This window comes from Panthera onca, chromosome C2 (assembly GCF_046562875.1).
Source record: "Panthera onca isolate mPanOnc1 chromosome C2, mPanOnc1 haplotype 2, whole genome shotgun sequence".
NCBI classification, from domain to species: domain Eukaryota; kingdom Metazoa; phylum Chordata; class Mammalia; order Carnivora; family Felidae; genus Panthera; species Panthera onca.
In genome coordinates this window covers 156,623,799-156,642,885 of record NC_138347.1, presented here as the reverse complement: position 1 = coordinate 156,642,885, position 19,087 = coordinate 156,623,799, and the positions used below count along the sequence as shown (strand labels likewise).

At 49.8% G+C, this 19,087-nt stretch overlaps 2 protein-coding genes across 4 annotated transcripts in view; both read left to right on the top strand.

The window, feature by feature from the left end:
• The first annotated feature begins 2,419 nt into the window (after positions 1 to 2,419).
• TMPPE (transmembrane protein with metallophosphoesterase domain) lies at positions 2,420 to 14,399 on the top strand. Of its 2 annotated transcripts, none has more exons than XM_060638150.3 (2): positions 2,420 to 2,531; positions 4,559 to 14,399. In XM_060638150.3, exon 2 carries the CDS (start codon positions 4,668 to 4,670, stop codon positions 6,009 to 6,011), a length of 1,344 nt encoding a protein of 447 aa, XP_060494133.1. In that variant the 5' UTR covers positions 2,420 to 2,531; positions 4,559 to 4,667; the 3' UTR covers positions 6,012 to 14,399. The 2 variants fall into 2 exon arrangements, with proteins under 2 accessions (XP_060494133.1, XP_060494135.1); XM_060638152.3 differs by lacking the exon at positions 2,420 to 2,531 and adding an exon at positions 2,538 to 3,119.
• GLB1 (galactosidase beta 1) overlaps positions 2,423 to 19,087 on the top strand; it is an 88,373-nt gene continuing 71,708 nt past the window's right edge. For both annotated transcript variants that reach the window (XM_060638141.3, XM_060638140.3), the window contains exon 1: positions 2,423 to 2,531. In XM_060638141.3, coding sequence (XP_060494124.2) covers positions 2,454 to 2,531 — 78 coding nt within the window. In that variant the 5' untranslated portion in view covers positions 2,423 to 2,453. The remainder of the gene's footprint in view (positions 2,532 to 19,087) is intronic.

Sequence of the window (19,087 nt, the reverse complement as noted above, 5' to 3'; positions counted from 1 at the left end):
TTCCTGCTAAGGGCAGTCAAAGATAGGGGATGAGGAACTTGATCGAGTGTCAAGAGTGGGGGGGGATTTTTCCTAAACTGACTTGGTCAGATTCTTTGCCAAACCAGGCAACGCAGGCCAGGCAAAGACAGGAGGAGCCTAACTAAAGTCTAGTCCGGGAGAGAAACAGAATCTATTAACAGAAAGAGCTTAATTTAACCTTACCTTTTATTTTCCAAAATAAGGAGTTAGCAAAATAAAATATTTAAAACAAATGAATTTTGTGCTATGTCAACTGTAACTAATAAAGCTGGAAATTTTAAAAGTATGTATGTGTGTATTTAAAAGCAATATTTGTTTATTTATTTATTTTTCGGGAGAGAGAGCATGAGTGGTGGAGGCACAGAAAGAGAGGGAGAGAGATTCCAAGCAGGCTCCACTCCTTCAGAGCAGAGCCCAACGTGGGGCTCAAACCCATGAACCTTGAGGTCAGGACCTGAGCTGAACTCCAGAGTCGGACACTCATCAAACTGAGCCACCCAGGTGCCCCCAGAGCAACATATATTTAAAAGCAAAATAGAACTACCTTATTATCCAGCAATTGCAATACCCTGTGGGGTATTTACCCAAGAACACAAGAACATTAATTCAAAGGGTTACTTGCACCCCTATGTTTATGGCAGCATTGTTTATAATAACCAAGATATAGCCCAGGTGTCCACTGATTGCTGAATTGATAAAGAAGATGTGGTTGGGGCCTCTGGGTGGCTCAGTTGGCTAAGATTTCAGCTCAGGTCATGATCTCACGGTTCATGGGTTTGAGCCCCACATTGGGCTCTGCACTGGCAGTGTGGAGCCTGCTTGGGATTCTCTCTCTCTCTCTCTCTCTCTGTCTCTCCCCTGATACATCTCTCAAAATAAATAAATGAATGTAAAACAATTTAAAAATCTCTTTTAAAAAAACATGTGGCATATATACAATGGAATATTATTCAGCCACAGAGAGAAATGAAATCTCGCCATTTGCAATGACATGGATAGAGCTAGAGAATATAATGCTAACTAAGCGAAATCAGTCAGAAAAAGACAAATACCATATGGTTTCACTCATATGTGGAATTTAAGCAGCAAAACAGACAAGCAAAGGGGAAAAAATAAGAGGAGAGAAAGCGTGCTCCTAATTCTGGAGAACTGGTGGTTACCAGAGGGAGGTGAACTAGGCGACCGGGATTAAGGAGTGCACTTGTCTTAATGAGCATAGGGTGAGGTCTGGGAGTGCTGAATTACTAAACTCTGCACCTGAAACTAATATGACATTCCGTTAACTGGAATTAAGATTGAAACGCTAAATAAACAAACAAATACGCTGAGAAACAATAAAAGTGATTTCCCTCTGAAACTTAGTTTCCATTAAAGCTAAGACTTTCCAAGTGACAGTGAAGAGGACGTGGGATTTTCCGTGCTCAGGGGGAACCGGCCAGGACAGGATTTTAACTGAGGCTACAGGGACTGTTCTCTCGCAAGAGTCAAAGATACAGTATCATTTCACATCCAACTGTCAGATTCCCTGCGGTGCAAGGCTGTTGAGGGACTCAAGTGCCAAACCGAAAGGCGGGGGTGCTGCTGCTTCTCCTATCTCTCAAAACCCAACCGTGCAGAAGTAGAAATGCCGCAAACCCGGGTGCTTTGGAGGGTTGGCATTTGGAACTGATTTTGTCGCAGTTGAACCATAATCTCTAAAACTATCAGCGACCTAGCACGGTGGTTCTCAAATTTCTGCATACGCTGGAGTAACGTGGAACACTTGCAAAAATGCAGATTTCTGGACCCCACTCCTAGAGTTTCTGACTGAGAGCTTCTGGGACGATGGCCTGGAATTTCATTTACGACAAGTACCAGGTGGGTGCAGGCACCACCCGTCGCGAACCCCCGCGCACGTCGTCCCCTTAGCTGTGTCGGCTCTCAGCTTCCCCTTCGGTCCTCTCCAGGCAGCCAGGGAGCAAGGAGACCCTGGTTGAAGTCCAACCCCGGGACGCCTTATCAAGCTGCTGACAGTCGGGCCTCCCGATTGCCCGTCCAAAGGGACCCTCCCACCCGCAGCCACTAGCAAAATCCAGATAGAGCCACCCTGGGGTCACGCGCCCGCCCGCGCCCCCCGGGCTCCTCCGCGCCCCTCCCTGCCGCGGGCCACGGCTTCACGGTCGCGGGGCGGAGCCGGCGCGGGGCTGCCCGCAGGGCCGACGAGGGGCGGAGCAGGGGCGGAGCGGGGGCGGGGACGGGAGCGGAGCCGGCGCGCGGCTGGCTGCAGGGCTGGAGAGGGGCGGGGCGAGGGCGGGGCGAGGGAGGGGCGGGGGCGGGGTCGGTGCGGGGCGGGACGCAGGGCCGACGAGGGGCGGCGCCAGGCCGCGGGTCCTCGGCCGAGCGACGCTGGGCGGCTGGCCGGCGCGCTGACTGCGGAGCGGAGAGGCCGGAGGATGGACTTGTCCGGGGCTGCTCGCCTTCTCTCTCTGCTGCTGGTGCCGCTGCTGTTGGGCCCTGCGCGCGGCCTGCGCGTAAGTCCGCAGGAGAAGGGGCAGGCTGGCGGGGTCCGGGCTGCGGCGGCGGCCAGCGGGGGTCCTGCGGGCCGTGGGCCCGGGGCTCCCGAGTGCGCCCCGGCAGGCAGGCAGGCAGGCAGGCCGGCAGGCAGGCAGCCGACGGGGCGCAGGCAGTGGGCCGGCCCTCCCGTCGGGGGCGGGCCGGGCGGGGCGCGCGTCCTTCCCGGTAGCTCTGCGGCTTGCGTGCTCTGCCCGCGTTTCCCCTTTCGTTTGGATCCACTTCCCCGTCGGCGCAAGGACGGGGCGAGACGAGGTGCGCCCAGACCCTTGCAGCCTTGCAGGTTTCCGGAGCGCGCAGCATTGGAGGCGCCGTGGGCTCTGGCGTGAGGCGCCCTCCCTTGCCCATTTCGGGAGCTGCTGAGCGCTCCGGAAGGAGAAAAATGGGGTCAGGAGAGGCCCGCGCGGTGGAAGCGTTGGATTGATTTCCTTCGAAGTGTTGTCTTTTCAAACATCTCGTCCCCTTCTCGGCACTCCCTGCTGCCTACTTTTGGCTTGGGTTTCCCGGATCTTCAGGGTCTGGCGGTGCAGGCCAAGGGTGGGCCAGAGGTAGGCTGCAGGTGGTGGCCCGCGTTGCTGGGGGGGGGGGGGGTCTGGCGGAGCAAGTAGGTGAGTTGGTGGGGCGGGCGAGATTGGCGGGGGAGATGGACAGCCCCAGTTCACTTGTCAGAGCTAAAGCGGGGGCCTAGGTGCCTCCAGACCGCCGCCTGGGGAGGCCAGCATCACAGCCGCGGAAAGGTTGGCGGGTGGGGGGCGGGCAGGCAATCGAAATGGGCACCTGTCTCCCTGCACGTTAGCGAACCGGCTGTGGTTCCTCCGAAAGTTTGGGTGGGCCGAGGCTGGGGCGTGTTTTCAGTAGAAGGTGGTGGAATTTGGGCCCATTGACTTGTAAATTGCACCGCTGGCTAAAAGGCTTTCAATAACTTGCCTAGGCAGAGAGAGGTCATACTTTCAAACCAAGAGTGAAAATTTTAAGTAGTTGAAAAACACCTGCTGAAAACAGTGGAACATGGGGTTCTTGGGGAAAGATCACTAAAATCGAGTTCTTGCTAACTTCCATCTCTGGTCTGTGGTTTCCACGCTCCGTTTTTGTTTTTGTTTTTGTTTTGTTTTTGTTGTCTAAAAGGCCTGAAGGAGCTCTTGAGTGAGAGCTGCGCAGCTTTGAGAACCACTGGCCAGGGGGCACTGGGGAGCAGTTCCCAGGAACATTGGCAGAGAGAGAGGAGGAGGGTAGATTTTAACCCGTACCTGGGAGGGTTGGGGGAAGGGAGAGATGGGCATTTATGGATAAGCTTGTGGACAGGGCAGCCCCCTGGGCTAACTTTACCTTAGAAATTAAAACAGAAAATTTAAAACTATTTATTAACTTATTTCAGAAATAATCGTTATAGGTTCACAAACTATATTTTTATATATAACTATATATTAACTGTATATATATGCACACGCACATATATTTTGAAAAATAACAATATTTCTCCCCAGAGCTTAGGAGGAAGAGTGGCACCGTTTTACATTTTTGCAAATCTCTTTCACGTCTGTCAAGTCCTTGCCAGGTCACACGTCACAGAGCCTCACGAGGGGTCCACTATGCACTCGTGACAGAATGAGAATGGGAAAGGCGGGTACAGCCTAGGGTTATCGTGGAAATCGTTTTGACCACATGATGCTCCCGCGAGGCTCGCCCCAGACCACACTTTGCAAACTGCAAATTTAGGATAATGTTTTTCTTATTATCAAAACAAAAAAGTTCCTATGCTTTGTGGAAACACTTTTACATATTTTCAGACACTGTAAGTAAGAAAATGAGAACTGCCCATCACGTTACAGTCCGCTGTGTTTGTATTTTAATAGTCAAGGGTAGCAACCGCCGGATTTGAGCGGCTTGGATTCCAGGCAGTTGGGTAGATGTGAGTGGCCTTCAGGTTTTGGATGGGGACAAGGAAGCTCTAATATCCCACAAAGCTGACGCGGGTTCCTGGTTGCAGGCGGAGCTGACCTGGAAACCTCTCCTTGGCCACTGTCCTTTCTAAGGAGCTCACCTTCCAGAGCCCGCCCGCCCAGAACTGGCAGGGGACCCTCTTAGGAGCAGAGAAAATGGCGATCTTCAGGCAGCTGTCCCTGCGTGCAAAGGCTGCCCTGGCCGCCGGCACTGTCTTCGTGTCCATGATTGTGTCCCGCTCGTGTCTGGCGGGGAGCCTTGAGCTCCGGGCCTGGCGTTGGCTGTTCCGCCTGCAGCTCGCCCTGTTTGCCAACTCGCTCATGCTCATTGGCTCCCTCTACATCTGGCGGAGCACAGTCAGCAACCTCAGCCACTGCCCGGGCGCCGAGTCCGCCTGTTTCCAGCTCTGGAAGATGGCGGTTGTGGCGTTTCTGGCCCTGGCCCATTCCAGCTTCTTCACCATGCTCTTTTTAGTGGCCGAGGAGCCCTATCTCTTCTCCTTGGCAGCCTACTCCTGCCTCGGGGCGTACATCATCATGGTCTTCTTCCTCTGCACCCTCAGTGGCATGGAGCAGGCCTATCAGCTCGTGGCCTGGCGCGGCGGCAGGGTCGTGGGCGGCCTCGACAAGACAAGGAGGGTGGCGGTCAGGCCGGCCCTGGCGGTGGCAGTGACCGCTGTGCTCAGCGTGGCCGGGCTTCTGAACGCCGCCCAGCCCCCGGCCGTGAAGACCGTGCAGGTGCCCGTCCGTCAGCTGCCTCCCTCGATGGACGGCCTCAAGATCGCGCTCCTCTCCGACATCCACTTGGGCCCCACCGTGGGCAGGACCAAGATGGAGATGTTCGTGAGGATGGTGAACGTGCTGCAGCCAGACGTCACAGTGATCGTGGGGGACCTCTGTGACTCGGAAGCCTCCACCCTGCGGACGGCGGTCGCTCCTCTGGACCAGCTTCGCTCGCGCCTCGGCGCCTACTTCGTCACGGGGAATCACGAGTACTACACGTCGGACGTCAGCAACTGGTTCGCGCTGCTGGAATCCCTGAACGTCAGGCCCCTTCACAACGAGAACGTGAGGATTTCCGCCACGGGGGCCCAACCCGGGGGCGCTGAGGACGACGACTGGATCTGCTTGGCTGGGGTGGATGACATCGAGGCGGACATCCTGCACTACTACGGCCACGGCATGGACCTGGTCAAGGCCCTGGGGGGCTGCCGCCCGGACCGCCCCACCATCTTGCTGGCTCACCAGCCCCTGGCTGCCAAGAGAGCCCTGCAGGCTCGGCCGGATATTAGCCTCATTCTTTCTGGGCACACGCATGCCGGGCAGATCTTCCCCTTGAACGTGGCAGCCTATCTCCTGAACCCCTTCTTCGCCGGCCTCTACCAGGTGGCCCAGACCACGTTTGTGTACGTCAGCCCGGGCACCGCCTACTATGGGATCCCCATGAGACTGGGCACCAGGGCAGAGATTACCGAGCTCATCCTGCAGCGGGCTCCTTGAACCTGGCCCTGCCCTGTGCGCCCCTTCAGGGTCCTCGCCCTTCACCCTCCGTCCCTCTTCAGAGCGGGTGGCCTGCTTCACCCCCTGCAGCCTCTGCTGCCCAGCCCTGCCCACGCACGCTCGGCCACAAGCCTGGCTTGAGCAGTAACTTGCGCTGGGGCTGCCTGGCGAGCAGGGGCTGGTTTCCTCCGCAGACGGCCAGTTGCTTATTTATGTGTAACTGCGAGGCCACTGACGTCCCATATGTCAGAACAAGCGTCCCTTTTCCAGGTGATGTGGAGTGAGCCCTCCTTGTCCGCAGAGCTCACAGGGCCGCACCGAAACGGGGTTGCCTGAAAGGGACACCTCTAAAAGCAGAATAGAGAGGAACACTGGCGGTCTGAAACCCTCTTTAGGACTTGGGCAGTTTTCAGCATCACTGGTCCGGAGCTTTCTGGGGAAGGGGCGGGGTGGCTAGGTAAGCCAGGACAGGCAAGAGGGAGGCCCCTCTGGCCACTGGAGAAGAATGGTTTCTTTTCCCCGCTGGCTCTGGCAGAGTCACCTTTACTGAGGGCATCAGCCAAACCCGCGGGGACACAGGGCTCGTGCTGTCCCGGGCCTTGAGTGATACTTTTACTGCCTGTGCTCCTGGGCCTTTGGGATTGGGGGTGGGCTGGAAAGACACAGGAGCACGGTGGTAGGCGATGGGATGCTAAGGGTTCCGCTGCTGAGGAGCTCAGAGGGGGCTTCCCTCCCTTGGCTCCCTTTATGCACCGCTCGGGGGAGGTGATGAAGGACAGGCTACTTTTCCCTGTTTGAAGGTGAGGAGACTGAGGCTGAGGGAAGTAGGGCATTGGCAGAATGACAGGGCATGTAGGAGATTCTTGGCTAGAAGCCGGGTCCCCTGCCTCCTCTTCCGCTGTCCCGTGGGTAAGTAGTTGTATCTGTTACAAGCAAGTGCAGGATTCAGACACATCTGACTGTGCAAAGAGAACGCACGAGGGCTTAGAGCCTGCTGGTCTTTCAGAGTGGTTTGCTGGAGGCTGGTTTCCATTTATCCACGATTACTCGGGCCAGAGCCCGGAAGGAGGTCGGCCGGATTCAGTGTAGGGTGTCTGTTACCCTGGAAGAAGAGTCAGGAGGCTGCGTGCCCCTCCCCGGCGCCCCACCCCCACCCCTCACCCCGGGTTCGGGTCTGTGTCTTGTGGGGCACCGAGGTTTGCTCTCCGCGGGGGAAGTCGGGAGCTGCGTGGGGAGCGGCAGGGCTTCGTGCTCTGTCGGGGCCTCCAGGCCTTCCCTTCCCCTGGGCCCCGGCTGTGGGTGGCTGGGACTGTCTTCCCTGCTGGGTGGCCTCTGCTCCCACACCCAGCCCTCCATCCCCCACCCCGTCAGCGTTATCCTGGGGCTCTGGCCATAGGACCGCGGTGCCATGCGGCCGGGCTCTCGACCCTCTGGAGTGACCCCACCCTGCCGGCCAAGCCTCTTGGGCCAGAGGCCAGATACCCTTTGACCCTGAGGCCGAGGTCAATAAGCTCTCCTCTTAGAAAAAGTTGCACCGAGAAGCTTGGCGACCTCGGCTCAGCGGTGGCCCTTTTGTGATTGAGAGTCTCCACCGCCCTGCCTGGAGAGGCTCACCCGCTGCTCCTGGGTCAGGTAGCGGCCCGCACGTGACTTGACCTCACTGAGCCGCGCTTTCCCTCGCCTGAAAATGAGGATAACTTAGCTACCTCAGGATGGTTTCACGGGGAGAGTATTAGGGCGTGGCGTCAGGTGCGCGGGGCACAGTCACTCAGGAGGCACCGGGTGGTGTCAGTATTTAAACATCACGTGGGCATGCCAACCGCGCAGGCACAGGCGCCCGGAGGCACCTGTTCTGGAGCAGTAAAGCGGGGAGTGTGAGTGGGTAACCCGCTGCCGGGGGCCAGCGATCAGGGTCAAGGCGGCAACTGCTAGGGTTTGCTCTCCTTGCCTGTGCTGCTGGGTCCGGCGCGCGTTCTGCCTCAGGGGGCTTCTTCAGCCTCCTCCTTGCCTTGCCGTGTACGACAGACAGAGTCCCCGGGGATCCTGGGGGCCACCTCTCCTGTCGGCAGGCAGCGAAGATGCTGACGGCGAGCCCGCCAGGCAAGTTTCACATGTGTCTTCGAGTCGAGATTGCAGTGGGTTCCTCGTTTTGTATCCCCTTGTGTTTCGTCGTCCTTGCGGCCGGGAGCAGGTTTGGAGAGCACGACCCCGGCCTTTCTTTTCATACCGCTGGTAGATGGCGGGATCACAGGAGAGGTGGCCTGGCGCGGGGTGGCAGGCCAGCTCCCAGGTTCTGACCCCCTTCTCCACGGTGCCACTCCTAGCTCGCCACCCTGTCCTGGCCTCGGGATGACGGTACTTCCAAACCCTCCCTCTGCCTCGGGACCTGACCCCGTTTTGTGGATCATTCTCGTTGCCTTTCCAGTTCTGTTTTGTGTGGATTTCACCAGACCACGCTGCCTGATGCCGTTTTTCTGGCACCTTCCGGCGCACCTGGTGGTGGTCAACTTGCCTGCCCGGTTATTTTGCCGCTTTCTTCAGTGTGGCTCTTTCTCACCCCGTGTCCTGAGCTTTGCGATGTTAGCTTCCTTCAGCTTCCTTATGTGTTATCTTGCACTTTGTGTCTTTTTTCTCTTGGATGCCATCAGACAGGGCCATCCTGTGTGCCTTGGGAGTACTCCGTACCTTCTCACGCCTGCTTTGTATTCCACGACGTGGAATTGTTCCCGGCAGAAACTGGCGGGCCACCCCCCACGGCACCCTTTGCACCTCTGTTCCCATTCCTCCTTGTTTACTTGCCTTCTTTGTTTTGTTGGGTCTGGGCTGGGGGAGGCGGTGAGGAACATTTACTTGAAGCTTGAAAATTCTTTCAATTTTCTTCTAGTTTCCTTTTTTTTTTTTAATTTGTTAAACACAAGTTGAGATGTAATGCTTTATTTATTTTTTAATGTTTATTTATTTTTGAGAAGGACAGAGACAGAATGCGAGTGGGTTAGGGGCAGAGGGAGAGGGAGACACAGAATCTGAAGCACTGAGCTGTCAGCCCAGAGCCCGATGCGGGGTTCGAACTCACGAGCTGTGAGATCATGACCTGAGCCGAAGTCAGACGTTCAACCAACTGAGCCGCCCAGGCGCCCCGAAATGTAATGCTTTTTAAAAATGAACAATGGCGTATGATAAATTCATGCTATTCCATCCTTTCCAAACATCCAAACACCCTTTTCTCCCTTTATTTTGTTTTAAACTTTCTTATCGTGAAATGTAAAAACATTCACAAAGTAGAGAGGATAGCATCGCGAATCCCCGGGTACTTACTCATCATGCAGCTTCAACAGTTAAGACCATCCTGCTGTTCTTTCTCAGGTACTGCTGCCTCATACTCTTTCTTTTTTGGCTGGAATATGTTGAAGCAAGTCTAAGACAGCATAACTTCACCCAAAAATACTTTACAAAAAGCGTATGCATAATGCCATTGTATCCAATAAAAGTAATAGTAAGTCTTGGTTTTTAAGTAATCTCTACACCCAACGTGGGGCTCGAATTCATAATCCCCCGATCAAGAGTCGCATGTTTTAGTGACTCAGCCAGCCAGGTGCCCTGGTAATAGAGATTCTTTAAAATCATTTAATACCTAGGTAGGAGATCTGGGGCTGGAAGCCAGGCCTTCTACCTCTCAATAAAGGTGTTTTCATCTCCCACCGTTTCAGGGTTAAGTAGTTGTATCTGTGACAGGTGAGCACAGGATTAAATGCAATTAACTGTGTAGAGAATTTGTGTTCAGTTTTTCCTGATTATCTCAGGTGTCTTTTTTTCATCGTGATTAAAAACACCTAGTGTAAAATTGATCATCTAAATGATTTTTAGGTGTGCCATTCAGTAGTGTTAAGTGTATTTCCGTTGTTGAAGACTCCATTCCTTTTTAAGGCTGCATAATATTCCCTCGTAGGTACATACTACATTTTGTTATCCGTTCACCCATCAGTGGACATCTGGGTCATTTCCACCTCTCGTCTGTTGCGAATGGTGCTGCGACGAACACGGGTGTGCAAACATCTCTTCGAGGCCCCGCTTTCTGTTCTTTTGGATGCACACCCAGGAGTGGGACTGTTGGATCATATGTTAGTTCTGTTTTTCATTTTTTTGCGGAAGCTCACTACTGTTTTCTGTAGCAGTTCCACGATTTTACGTTCCCACCACGATGTACAAGGGCTCCAGTTTCTCTACATGTCTACGTCCCCGCTTGCTCCTTTTTTTGATAATGGAGTGAGGTGATGCTGTGGTTTGGATTTGCATTTCTCTGATGATTAGTGATGTTGAGCATCTTTCTCTGTGCATATTAGCTACTAGTCCATCATCTTTGGAGAAATGTCCATTCAAGCCGTTCGCCTCTTTTTCAAATCAGGTTATTCGATTTTTGTTTTTATTAGAGGAGGTCTTTATATATTCTCAATATTGACCCCTTATCAGATAAATGATTTGCAAATATTTTCTCTCATTCCAAAGACTGACTTTTCAGTCTATTGGTTGTGCCCCTTGACAGGCAAACGTTTTTAAGTTTGATGTCCTATTTGTCTGTCTTTGTTTTTGTGCCTGTGCTTTGGTGTCATATCCCCAAAATAATTAACCAAATCCAGTGTTGAAGATTTTCCCCTTTGATTCCTTCTAGGAGTTTTATGGTTTTGGGTCTAATATTTACGTCTTTGGGCCATTTTGAGTTAATTTTTGTATATGGTATAAGGTAAGAGTCCAATTTCATTTTTTTGTATGTGGATATCCAGTTTTTCCAACACCACATCTTTTTTTTTTTTTTTTTTTTTTAAGTTTACTTTTGAAAGAGAGAGAGAGAGAGAACAAGCAGGGCAGGGGCAGACAGAGAGAGAGAATATCCAAAGCAGGCTCCAGGCTCAGCTGTCAGAAGTGCCCAATGTGGGGCTCAAACTCATGGACCGTGAGATTATGACCTGAGCTGACGTTGGATGCTTAACTGAGCCACCCGGGTGCCTCTCCCAACACTGTTTTCTGAGGAGACTGTCCATTCCCTGTCAAGTGATCTGAGAGTCCTTGTGAAGACCGTCTGAGCATATATGTGAGGGTTTATTTCTGGCCTCTCTAGCCTATTCCATTGGTCTGTTTGTGTTCTTATGCCGGTATCACACTGTTGATTACTGTAGCTTTGTAATATCTTTTGGTATCAGGAAGTGTGAGTCTTCCAACTTTGTCCTCCTTTTTCAAAATTGTTTTTGGCTACTTGGGGTTCCTTGAAATTCCATATGAAATTTAGGATGAATTTCTGCAAAAAATGGGGTGGGACTTTGATATTGATTGTGTTGAATCTGTGTATCCCATTGGGTAGAATGGACATCTTAATGTTTGTTCCTCTAATCCTTTCCTTCATTTCTTTAAGCAATGTTTTGTAGTTTTCCGTGTATGAGTCGCACCTCCTTGTTTAAGTTTATTAAGGATTTTTTTAAATGCTGTTGTAAATGAAGTTGTTTTCTTAATTTCCTTTTCGGATTGTTCATTGTCAGCGTATAGAAATGCAACTGATTTTTATATGTTGATTTTGTATTCTGCTATTTTGCCGAAAATTTTTCATTAGTTGTAACAGTTTCTCTCTCTCTCTCTCTTTGGTATATGAAACTTTTCATTTGTTTTTCTTGCCTTGTTTCTCTGGCTAGGACTTCCAGTACTCTGTTGAATAGAAGTGGTGAGAGCAGGCATTCTTGCCTTGTTCCTGATCATACAGGAAAAGCTTACAGTTTTCACCACTGAGTATGGTGTTGGCTGTGGGCTTTCATATGTGGCCTTTAATATGTTGAGGTGATTTTCACCTATTCCACGTTTGTTGAGTGTTCTGTCATTAAAATGGTGTTGAAGCTTGTCAACTCTTTCTGCCTCAGTTAAAATGATCATGTGGTTTTTGTCCTTTATTCTGTTAACATGGCGATTGATTTTCATATGTTGAATCATCTTTGCATTACAGGAATAAATCTTACTTGGTCATAGTATATAATGCCAAGTTGTTGAATTCACTTTGCTGGTATTTTATTAAGGATATTTGTATCAATATTCATCAGAAATATTCATCTGTAGGGGCACCTGGGTGGCTCAGTCGGTTAAGCGTCCGACTTCATCCCAGGTCATGATCTCATGGTTCATGAGTTCAAGCCCCACGTCGGACTCTGTGCTGACCGCTCGGAGCCTGGAGCCTGTGTCTCCCTCTCTGCCCCTCCCCAGCTCACGCTCGCGCTCTCTCTCTCTGTCAAAAATAAATAAAAACTTAAAAAAAAATCATTAAAAAAAGAAATATTCGTCTGTAGTTTTCTTGTTATGTCTTGTCTGGCTTAGGTATTAGAATAATGTTGGCCTTATAGAATGAGCTTTAGAAATATTTTCTCCACTTTGATTTTTTGCAAGAGTTTCAAGAAAATTGGTGTTGATTCTTCTTTAAATGTTTGGTAGAATTCTCTGGTGAAGCCATCTGGTCCTGGATTTTTCTTTGAGATTTTCAGTTAGTGACTCAATTTTCTTTCTAATTATTGGTCTCCTCAGATTTTCTATTTCTTTGTGATTCAGTCTTGGTAGGTTGTATATTTCTAGGAGTTTTTTCATTTGTTCTAGATTACCCAGTTTGTTGGCATATTATCATTCATAGTAGCACCTTACGATCTTTTTTTATTTCTGTGGCATCAGTTGTAACATCTCCTCTTTTATTTCTGATTTAGTTATTTGAGTCTTCTCTCTCTCTTAGTTAATCTAGCTAAAGGTTTGTAAATTTTGTTGATTTAAAAAAAAAACTCTGTTTCATTGATTTTTTTTTTTTCCTGCTGTTTTTCTATTCTGTCATTTATCTCTGCTCTGATTTTTATTATTTCCTTTCTGTTAGCTTTTGGTTTAGTTTATTTGGCTTCTTCAGGAATTACGTCTTTTTACAGTTCTTTTGTTAGAATCATAATCTAGAAACAAGGTCCAGGGGCACCTGGGTGGCTCAGTTGGTTGGGCATCTGACTCTTGATTTTGGCTCTGGTCGTGATCTCACAGTTTGTGGGATTGAGCTCCACAGAGCCCACTTGGGATTCTCCCCCTCTCCCCCACTCTCCGTCTCTCTCGAAAATAAATAAATAAGCAAACCTAAAAAATAAAAAATAAAAACAAGGTCCATATACCATATGTGATATATTTCTTAAATCTAAGTCTATAAAACATCTTCCCTTCTTTGTGTCGTTTACTTGGTCAAGTTATCTGGATATTATTTCTTCGTATTTCCTACATTTTGGATTTGTGGTAATGTTTACTGTGTTGTACTATCCCTCATTTTCTGTGAACTTGTAGAGCTAGAGATCTGTAAAAGTTACAGCTAGAGGCTGGATAGAATCACGTTCAACTTTTTTCTTTTTTGGCAGGAAGACTTCACTGCTTTCAGTGATGCTAAGACTGACCCAGGTGTTGCCAGCTTGACCCCTCCACTAGAGGAACTAGAAAGTTCCTCATCATCTTCTCCTCTATGACTGTTTCAGCAGTCATTGATGGTTATTACCTGAAGTCACTGTTCCATAGGGGTTTCAAAATGATTTTTTTTTTAAGTTTGGTGTATTTAATACAGAATTTAGTAGGCCAGAGTACTGAATAGGCTTCCTAGGACTAGTTGGTTACTTAGCTTTTCTATATTCAAGAGACAACGGAAATTTCTTTTACCTCTGCTCTGGATTCTGAAGGATTTTTTGGAGCACTCAGAAAATCTAATCATGCCATCAGCCCCCAAAGTGGTGATTTTTCATTTCATCATTTCTTCTGTATTTACTAACTGTGGTTCTTCTACAGAGAATTCTCTTCATCAACTGATTGCTCTGAAAAAGTCTATAACGAAGGCAAGATAGATGCTAGACTCTTTCCCTCTATTCGTTGGTTTCCAGAATGAAGAGTTGATTCCCCAGCAAACTGCAAAGATGAACCCATACTTTTCTTTGGGTTGGGAGGGAGTATCATGAATTTGACTCTTTTCATATATCTGATGTGTTTCAGTCCGTTGAAGTGATAAATCTTTTGATGCTCACAATCTCCTGTGCTTGGCCAGTTGGAGCCAGATTGCTTCTGTGGCATTTTGTTGTGACCCTAATAGTTGTTGACAGTTTTGGGCTTATTTTGTACGTGTTTTGCCCCTGATTTGGACTAAGTAATTTCTGGAAGGAGTTCTGGGTTCCTTTTAGTGGGAAATATTTAGAGGCTGTGGTTTAAGTGTTAGAGGAGTTAAGTGCTGCTCGCTAGTGTCATTTCTAAGCTGTTTCAGTGGCTATTGCTAGGAAATAAGTATTTTTTTTAGGAAGAGAAAAAATAAGTTATATTAGTATTTCCAATTCAAATGGCAGATTATGGGCTTTTTTTTTTTTTAATTAATTAATTAATTTTTTGTTTTTGAAGTGTTTATTTATTTTTGAGAGACAGAGAGTGACAGACCGCAAGTGAGGGAGGGGCAGAGAGAGAGGGAGACACAGAATCCGAAACAGGCTCCAGGCTCTGAGCTGACAGCACAGAGCCCGACGCGGGGCTCGAACTCACGAACCACGAGATCGTGACCTGAGCTGAAGTCAGACGCTTAACCGACTGAGCCACCCAGGCGCCCCATGGGCTTTTTTTTTTTTTTTTTTAATAGACTTTATTTTTTAGAGCAGTTTTATGTTCACAGCAAAATTGAGTGGAAGGTAGAGAGTTTCCCACATAGCCCTGATTACAGGGTTTTTACCTCACTTTCTCTGACTTTATTTCTGAAAATGTTGGTTGCTAATGACCAGTGTCATTTCTTATTTACTATATCCTACTTCTGTATATTATGGATTCAAAATAGCAATAAAATATTACTAGGGTGAAATCTGCGGGATGCAGTTTTGTTTGTTCGTTTTACCTGAAATGCAGCGTAAGATGTATTTTTGCCTTTAGGCTAAATACCGTCAAAATATTATTTCAAATTCACTTGAAATTGTCCTTTCCTGTGTGGAAAGTCAGGTCTGTTTTCAACTTTTAAGAATTGTTTTATAATTTTAAGACTCGTTTTTTGGTCTTTTTAGACTGTGTGCTTCACCTCTTCTCTGAGACGAGGGGGCAAAATTAAATCTGTAACTGCCTGCGAGTCCTGGGGAGCTGGCCCCACACTGTGTTTCTGCCACTTTCTCCTCCGTTCTGCCGTTTTCCTGCCTCTTCCACTGTCATTCACGCTCTCTATCCGCCATCTTTAGGAATGCTGGACGGAAATCTTTGTGGAACAAGAGAGGCATAAATAAATGAACCAACTTGATGAAAATAGAATGCATAGGCCATAGCAGTTCATCCACAAATTCTTCCACATCCATGTGGATTGTCCCCGTTCCCTGTGGCTCGTTTGCTTCAGACGTGTGGCTGATGTCCTGGTGCTTCCATAACGCTGGATGTTTGAAAGGCTCTTAGCTCTGGCCCAAAGTTTGTTGTGGAGTCATGTGAAATAGTCCTTCTCCGTCTCTTTGTTCTCTGAGCTGAGGGATCTGGGAAGCCCCTGTGTGCCAACTCTCTTCCGTTCTGATCTCCTCCACTCCCCTTAACTTGTCCCTCAACCCTAGGGCGCTAGCGGCCTTAGGAGGGTTGGGTCTCTGCCACTCTGGAGCTGAGCAGCTCACATCAGGAATTCTCCAGGCTTTTGGGCCTGGAGTGAAAGGGTATATAGTGTGCCGGGGATGCAAATCCATTGAATGGGTGCTTTACCAGAGTCATACTGAAGGGCTTGAAGACGTACTGTCTTCCCGTGGTCAACATGCCTCCCAACCTGTGGTGTCACCGAGCTTTTATTTCTTTAATCCAGTGGAGGTATGTGCACAAGTAATGCAAATATGATTATTTTTAGTCCTGAGCTTTAGGAAACCTGGGGGATGTTCACATTACCTGGTCATGTAGATTTTGGTATTATGTTTAACATTTTTAAGAAATGCCTATTTACCACTGAAATAATCTGAATGGAGTCAATAACTTTTAAAAATGTTGTATTGGACAGTATGAGTCCCTGATGTGTAATTGGTTCAAGGATGTTTTGTTTGTACTGCTGTCTTTTTTCTCCAGTATTACTATATGCATTATGTACACGGGGGTCTTGGGAAGGTGTGCGCTTTGCCTTGCTTGGAATTGCTTTTTCTAAGTGTTTTGTGACCTCATGCATTGGAAACACTGACGCTCACAGCCCTGCACATGTGAAATAAAACCATGCTCTTCGGTATTCTGTGCCCGTGCCAGTTAATGTAGAAGGGGGTGAAATCTGCACACAGGTCAAATTTTATGGTATTTGTATGTGGGGGGGGGGGGGTCAGCTCTGAAGGCAGATTCCCTCTTCCCTTCTCCCCCTACATTTCTCGGTGGCCTTACTTCTGTCAGAGGTACCACAGCTCCGAGATATTAAGGAGGCTGGCTCTTTTAGGCTGGATCCTCTCAGGTCCTTAGATGTTGAGGGGAGTCACTTTGGAGCCACGAAGCAGATTTTCCCTATTTACCTTGACCATGACCGTCACCATTTAGAAGCTGTCCCTTAGGGGTGACTCAGTCGGTTAAGTCGGACTTTGGCTCAGGTCATGATCTCACGGTTCGTGAGTTCAAGCCCCACGTCGGGCTCTGGGCTGATAGTGCGGAGCCTAGTTGGGATTCTCTCTCTCCCTCTCTCTCTCTGTCCTCTCCCCCACCCCACTCATGCTTTCTCTCTCAAAATAAACTTAAAAAAAAAAAAAAAGAAGAAGCAGCTGTCCCTTAGGTGATGCTGCTTCTGTAGCTGTCCCTGTCACTCTGCTGCTTTTCCAAGCTTCAGAGACCTGTCACTGCTCCCTAGGTCCAAATAACATGATGTTGTTTATATAGCAGACAGCGTGACAGCCCAGGGGATGTGCTGATGACCAGGGTCTCTCATGGGAGAGAGTGGGGCAGTTAAGGGGACCTGGGACCAGACAGAATGTGTACTGCTATCCTGCCCACTTACAAATGGCTTTTGATCCTTTTTACTGATAGTTTTGAAAAGAACAGAACATGAGCCACAGACCCAATGCCAGAGGCTGCATTGACTGCTCCAGTGACAACACTACACCCACACAGCAGGTGCCACTCGGGCTGCTGCGTGGTTCAGTTAGCAGTCCCCTGTCATCCACCATGATCTGTCTGCTCTGCAGGGGCTCACATGTGATATGAATGGGGATCTGAAGAGAACGTTCTGTGAGTCTCTGCGGAGGGGGCACTAGGACCTGCCATTCCAGGAGGAATTGTAGTCTTCAGATTGGTCTTGGGTTGAGTTGGGGGAGTGGGCACTTCCACGATTTCCACCTGGCTCTTCCGTCCACGATGCCTCTGACTTACGGTGAGGGTTCTGGGGGCTGTTAAGGAAAACCACCCCAATATGCACTCAGGACCGGGGAAATCGCCGGAGGGTAGGCCCTCTGACTTGTTGGGTCCACTGTAGAAGGACCCTGGCCATGGCACCCCTTTCTCCCTGATTTCCTAAAGAGTGATAAGGGGGTGTGATGGCATGTCAGATACCCTGGTATGTCAGCTCAAGTGTATCCAGCCATCCCCACAAGGTCTGGAGGACCATTTTCCCGAGGACACAGGTACCCGAGTCCTACTGGGGAAGGATTAGGAGAATATTCATTGGGCGTCCTGGAGTGGCATCACAGAGTTCTTCCTCAAGGGATCCATCCAACCCTCCGTTCGGTCAGTTGGCTGTTTGTTGGAGAGCTGGCCCAGAGCCAGGAACTGGAGGAAGGAATCACAATTGTCCATTGCGGTGGCTGACATCAGCCTTTTGCTCACGAGTTTTTGATTACCTTTTTCTTGTTAGACGGGTCAGGCAGCATCCTTGCCGGTTACCCAATCATCCCACCCTCTGGAGATGTTGTGGTTGATGAGCCATTGCCCGAGATTGCCACCGGTCAGCACACCCTGGCCTCGCCGGTCGTTGTGGTAATTATGTTGTCCCTCGCCGGGACCTTCCGGAGAGTGTCGTCATCCTCAGTGCCGCAGCAGCATTTTCTGCTCCAGCCTCGAGGGCTCGGCAGCCTCGCTGGGCTTCTCGAGGATGCCAGGGCCCTGCTCGGTGGAGCGTTCCTTCCTGAAGGCAGCGTTCTCTGTCCTGTCTTGGGGGATGTAGTCAGACGGTGGCCTGTTTGGTCACCGTTTTTGCGTTCCCATCTCCCTGAGACGTCTCACACGTTCCTCAGGATGCCAAGCCCATCCTGGCGTCTCTGCCTCGTTTCCTACAGGCCAGTATCCCGTCCAGGTTCGGAGAGCTGGCTTCCAAAAGCATAGCAACTGGGTTAAGGTACTTCCGTCAAGATGGTAACTCAGAGGTCATGGGAGAGGGCACCGTGTCAGTAAACTCCCCTCTCTCCGGCCTCCCATTCTGCGCCTCGAGATCCTGTCCCACGTGCCCGCGTGGTTAAGTCCTGAGCCTTACATTTCTGGCCGGAGACGTCAGTCTTTAAATACTGCCGCGGGAGCTTTTGGCATCACAGAATGGCTGACTTGAGCCCCTCGAGCGGTCTTTCTTCAAAGCTTCCAAATCTGTTAATAAAAAATCAGCCAACTTCAATAATCCTTGTAACTACCGGCACCTACCATCCCCCCGCCCCATTCCAAGGGTAGAGCTACGGCAGATTGCAGCTGTCCTTTGGCCCATACCTCCTCTCCCAGTCCCGCACAGGCGAGGACCTCAGAACTTGTATTTATTTACACGCCCACTTAGCACCAGCTGTAGGGTTCTTGTTGCCGTTCGATAGATATGAGAAATCCAGGTACAGGCTCACATCCTGAGGATGTGCTGTTTAGGCTAACCCTGGCACCCACTGTCTCAGAGTGGGTTCCTCTAGAAGTAACACACGAAATAAAGGCTTGAGGGCAGGTGATCTGAGAAGTGAGCCGAGAGGGCAGGGAGGAGGGGCAGGTGAAAAGAAGCCGAAGTCTGTTTAAGGACGCATCATGGTTCTCGCTCTGGGCAGTAGGGCCGGGATCCTGCCAGCCATAGAAAGGCTCCAGAATTGTCTGCCCGAAAGAGGAGAATGCGGTGATCCACCCCCGTTGGTTGA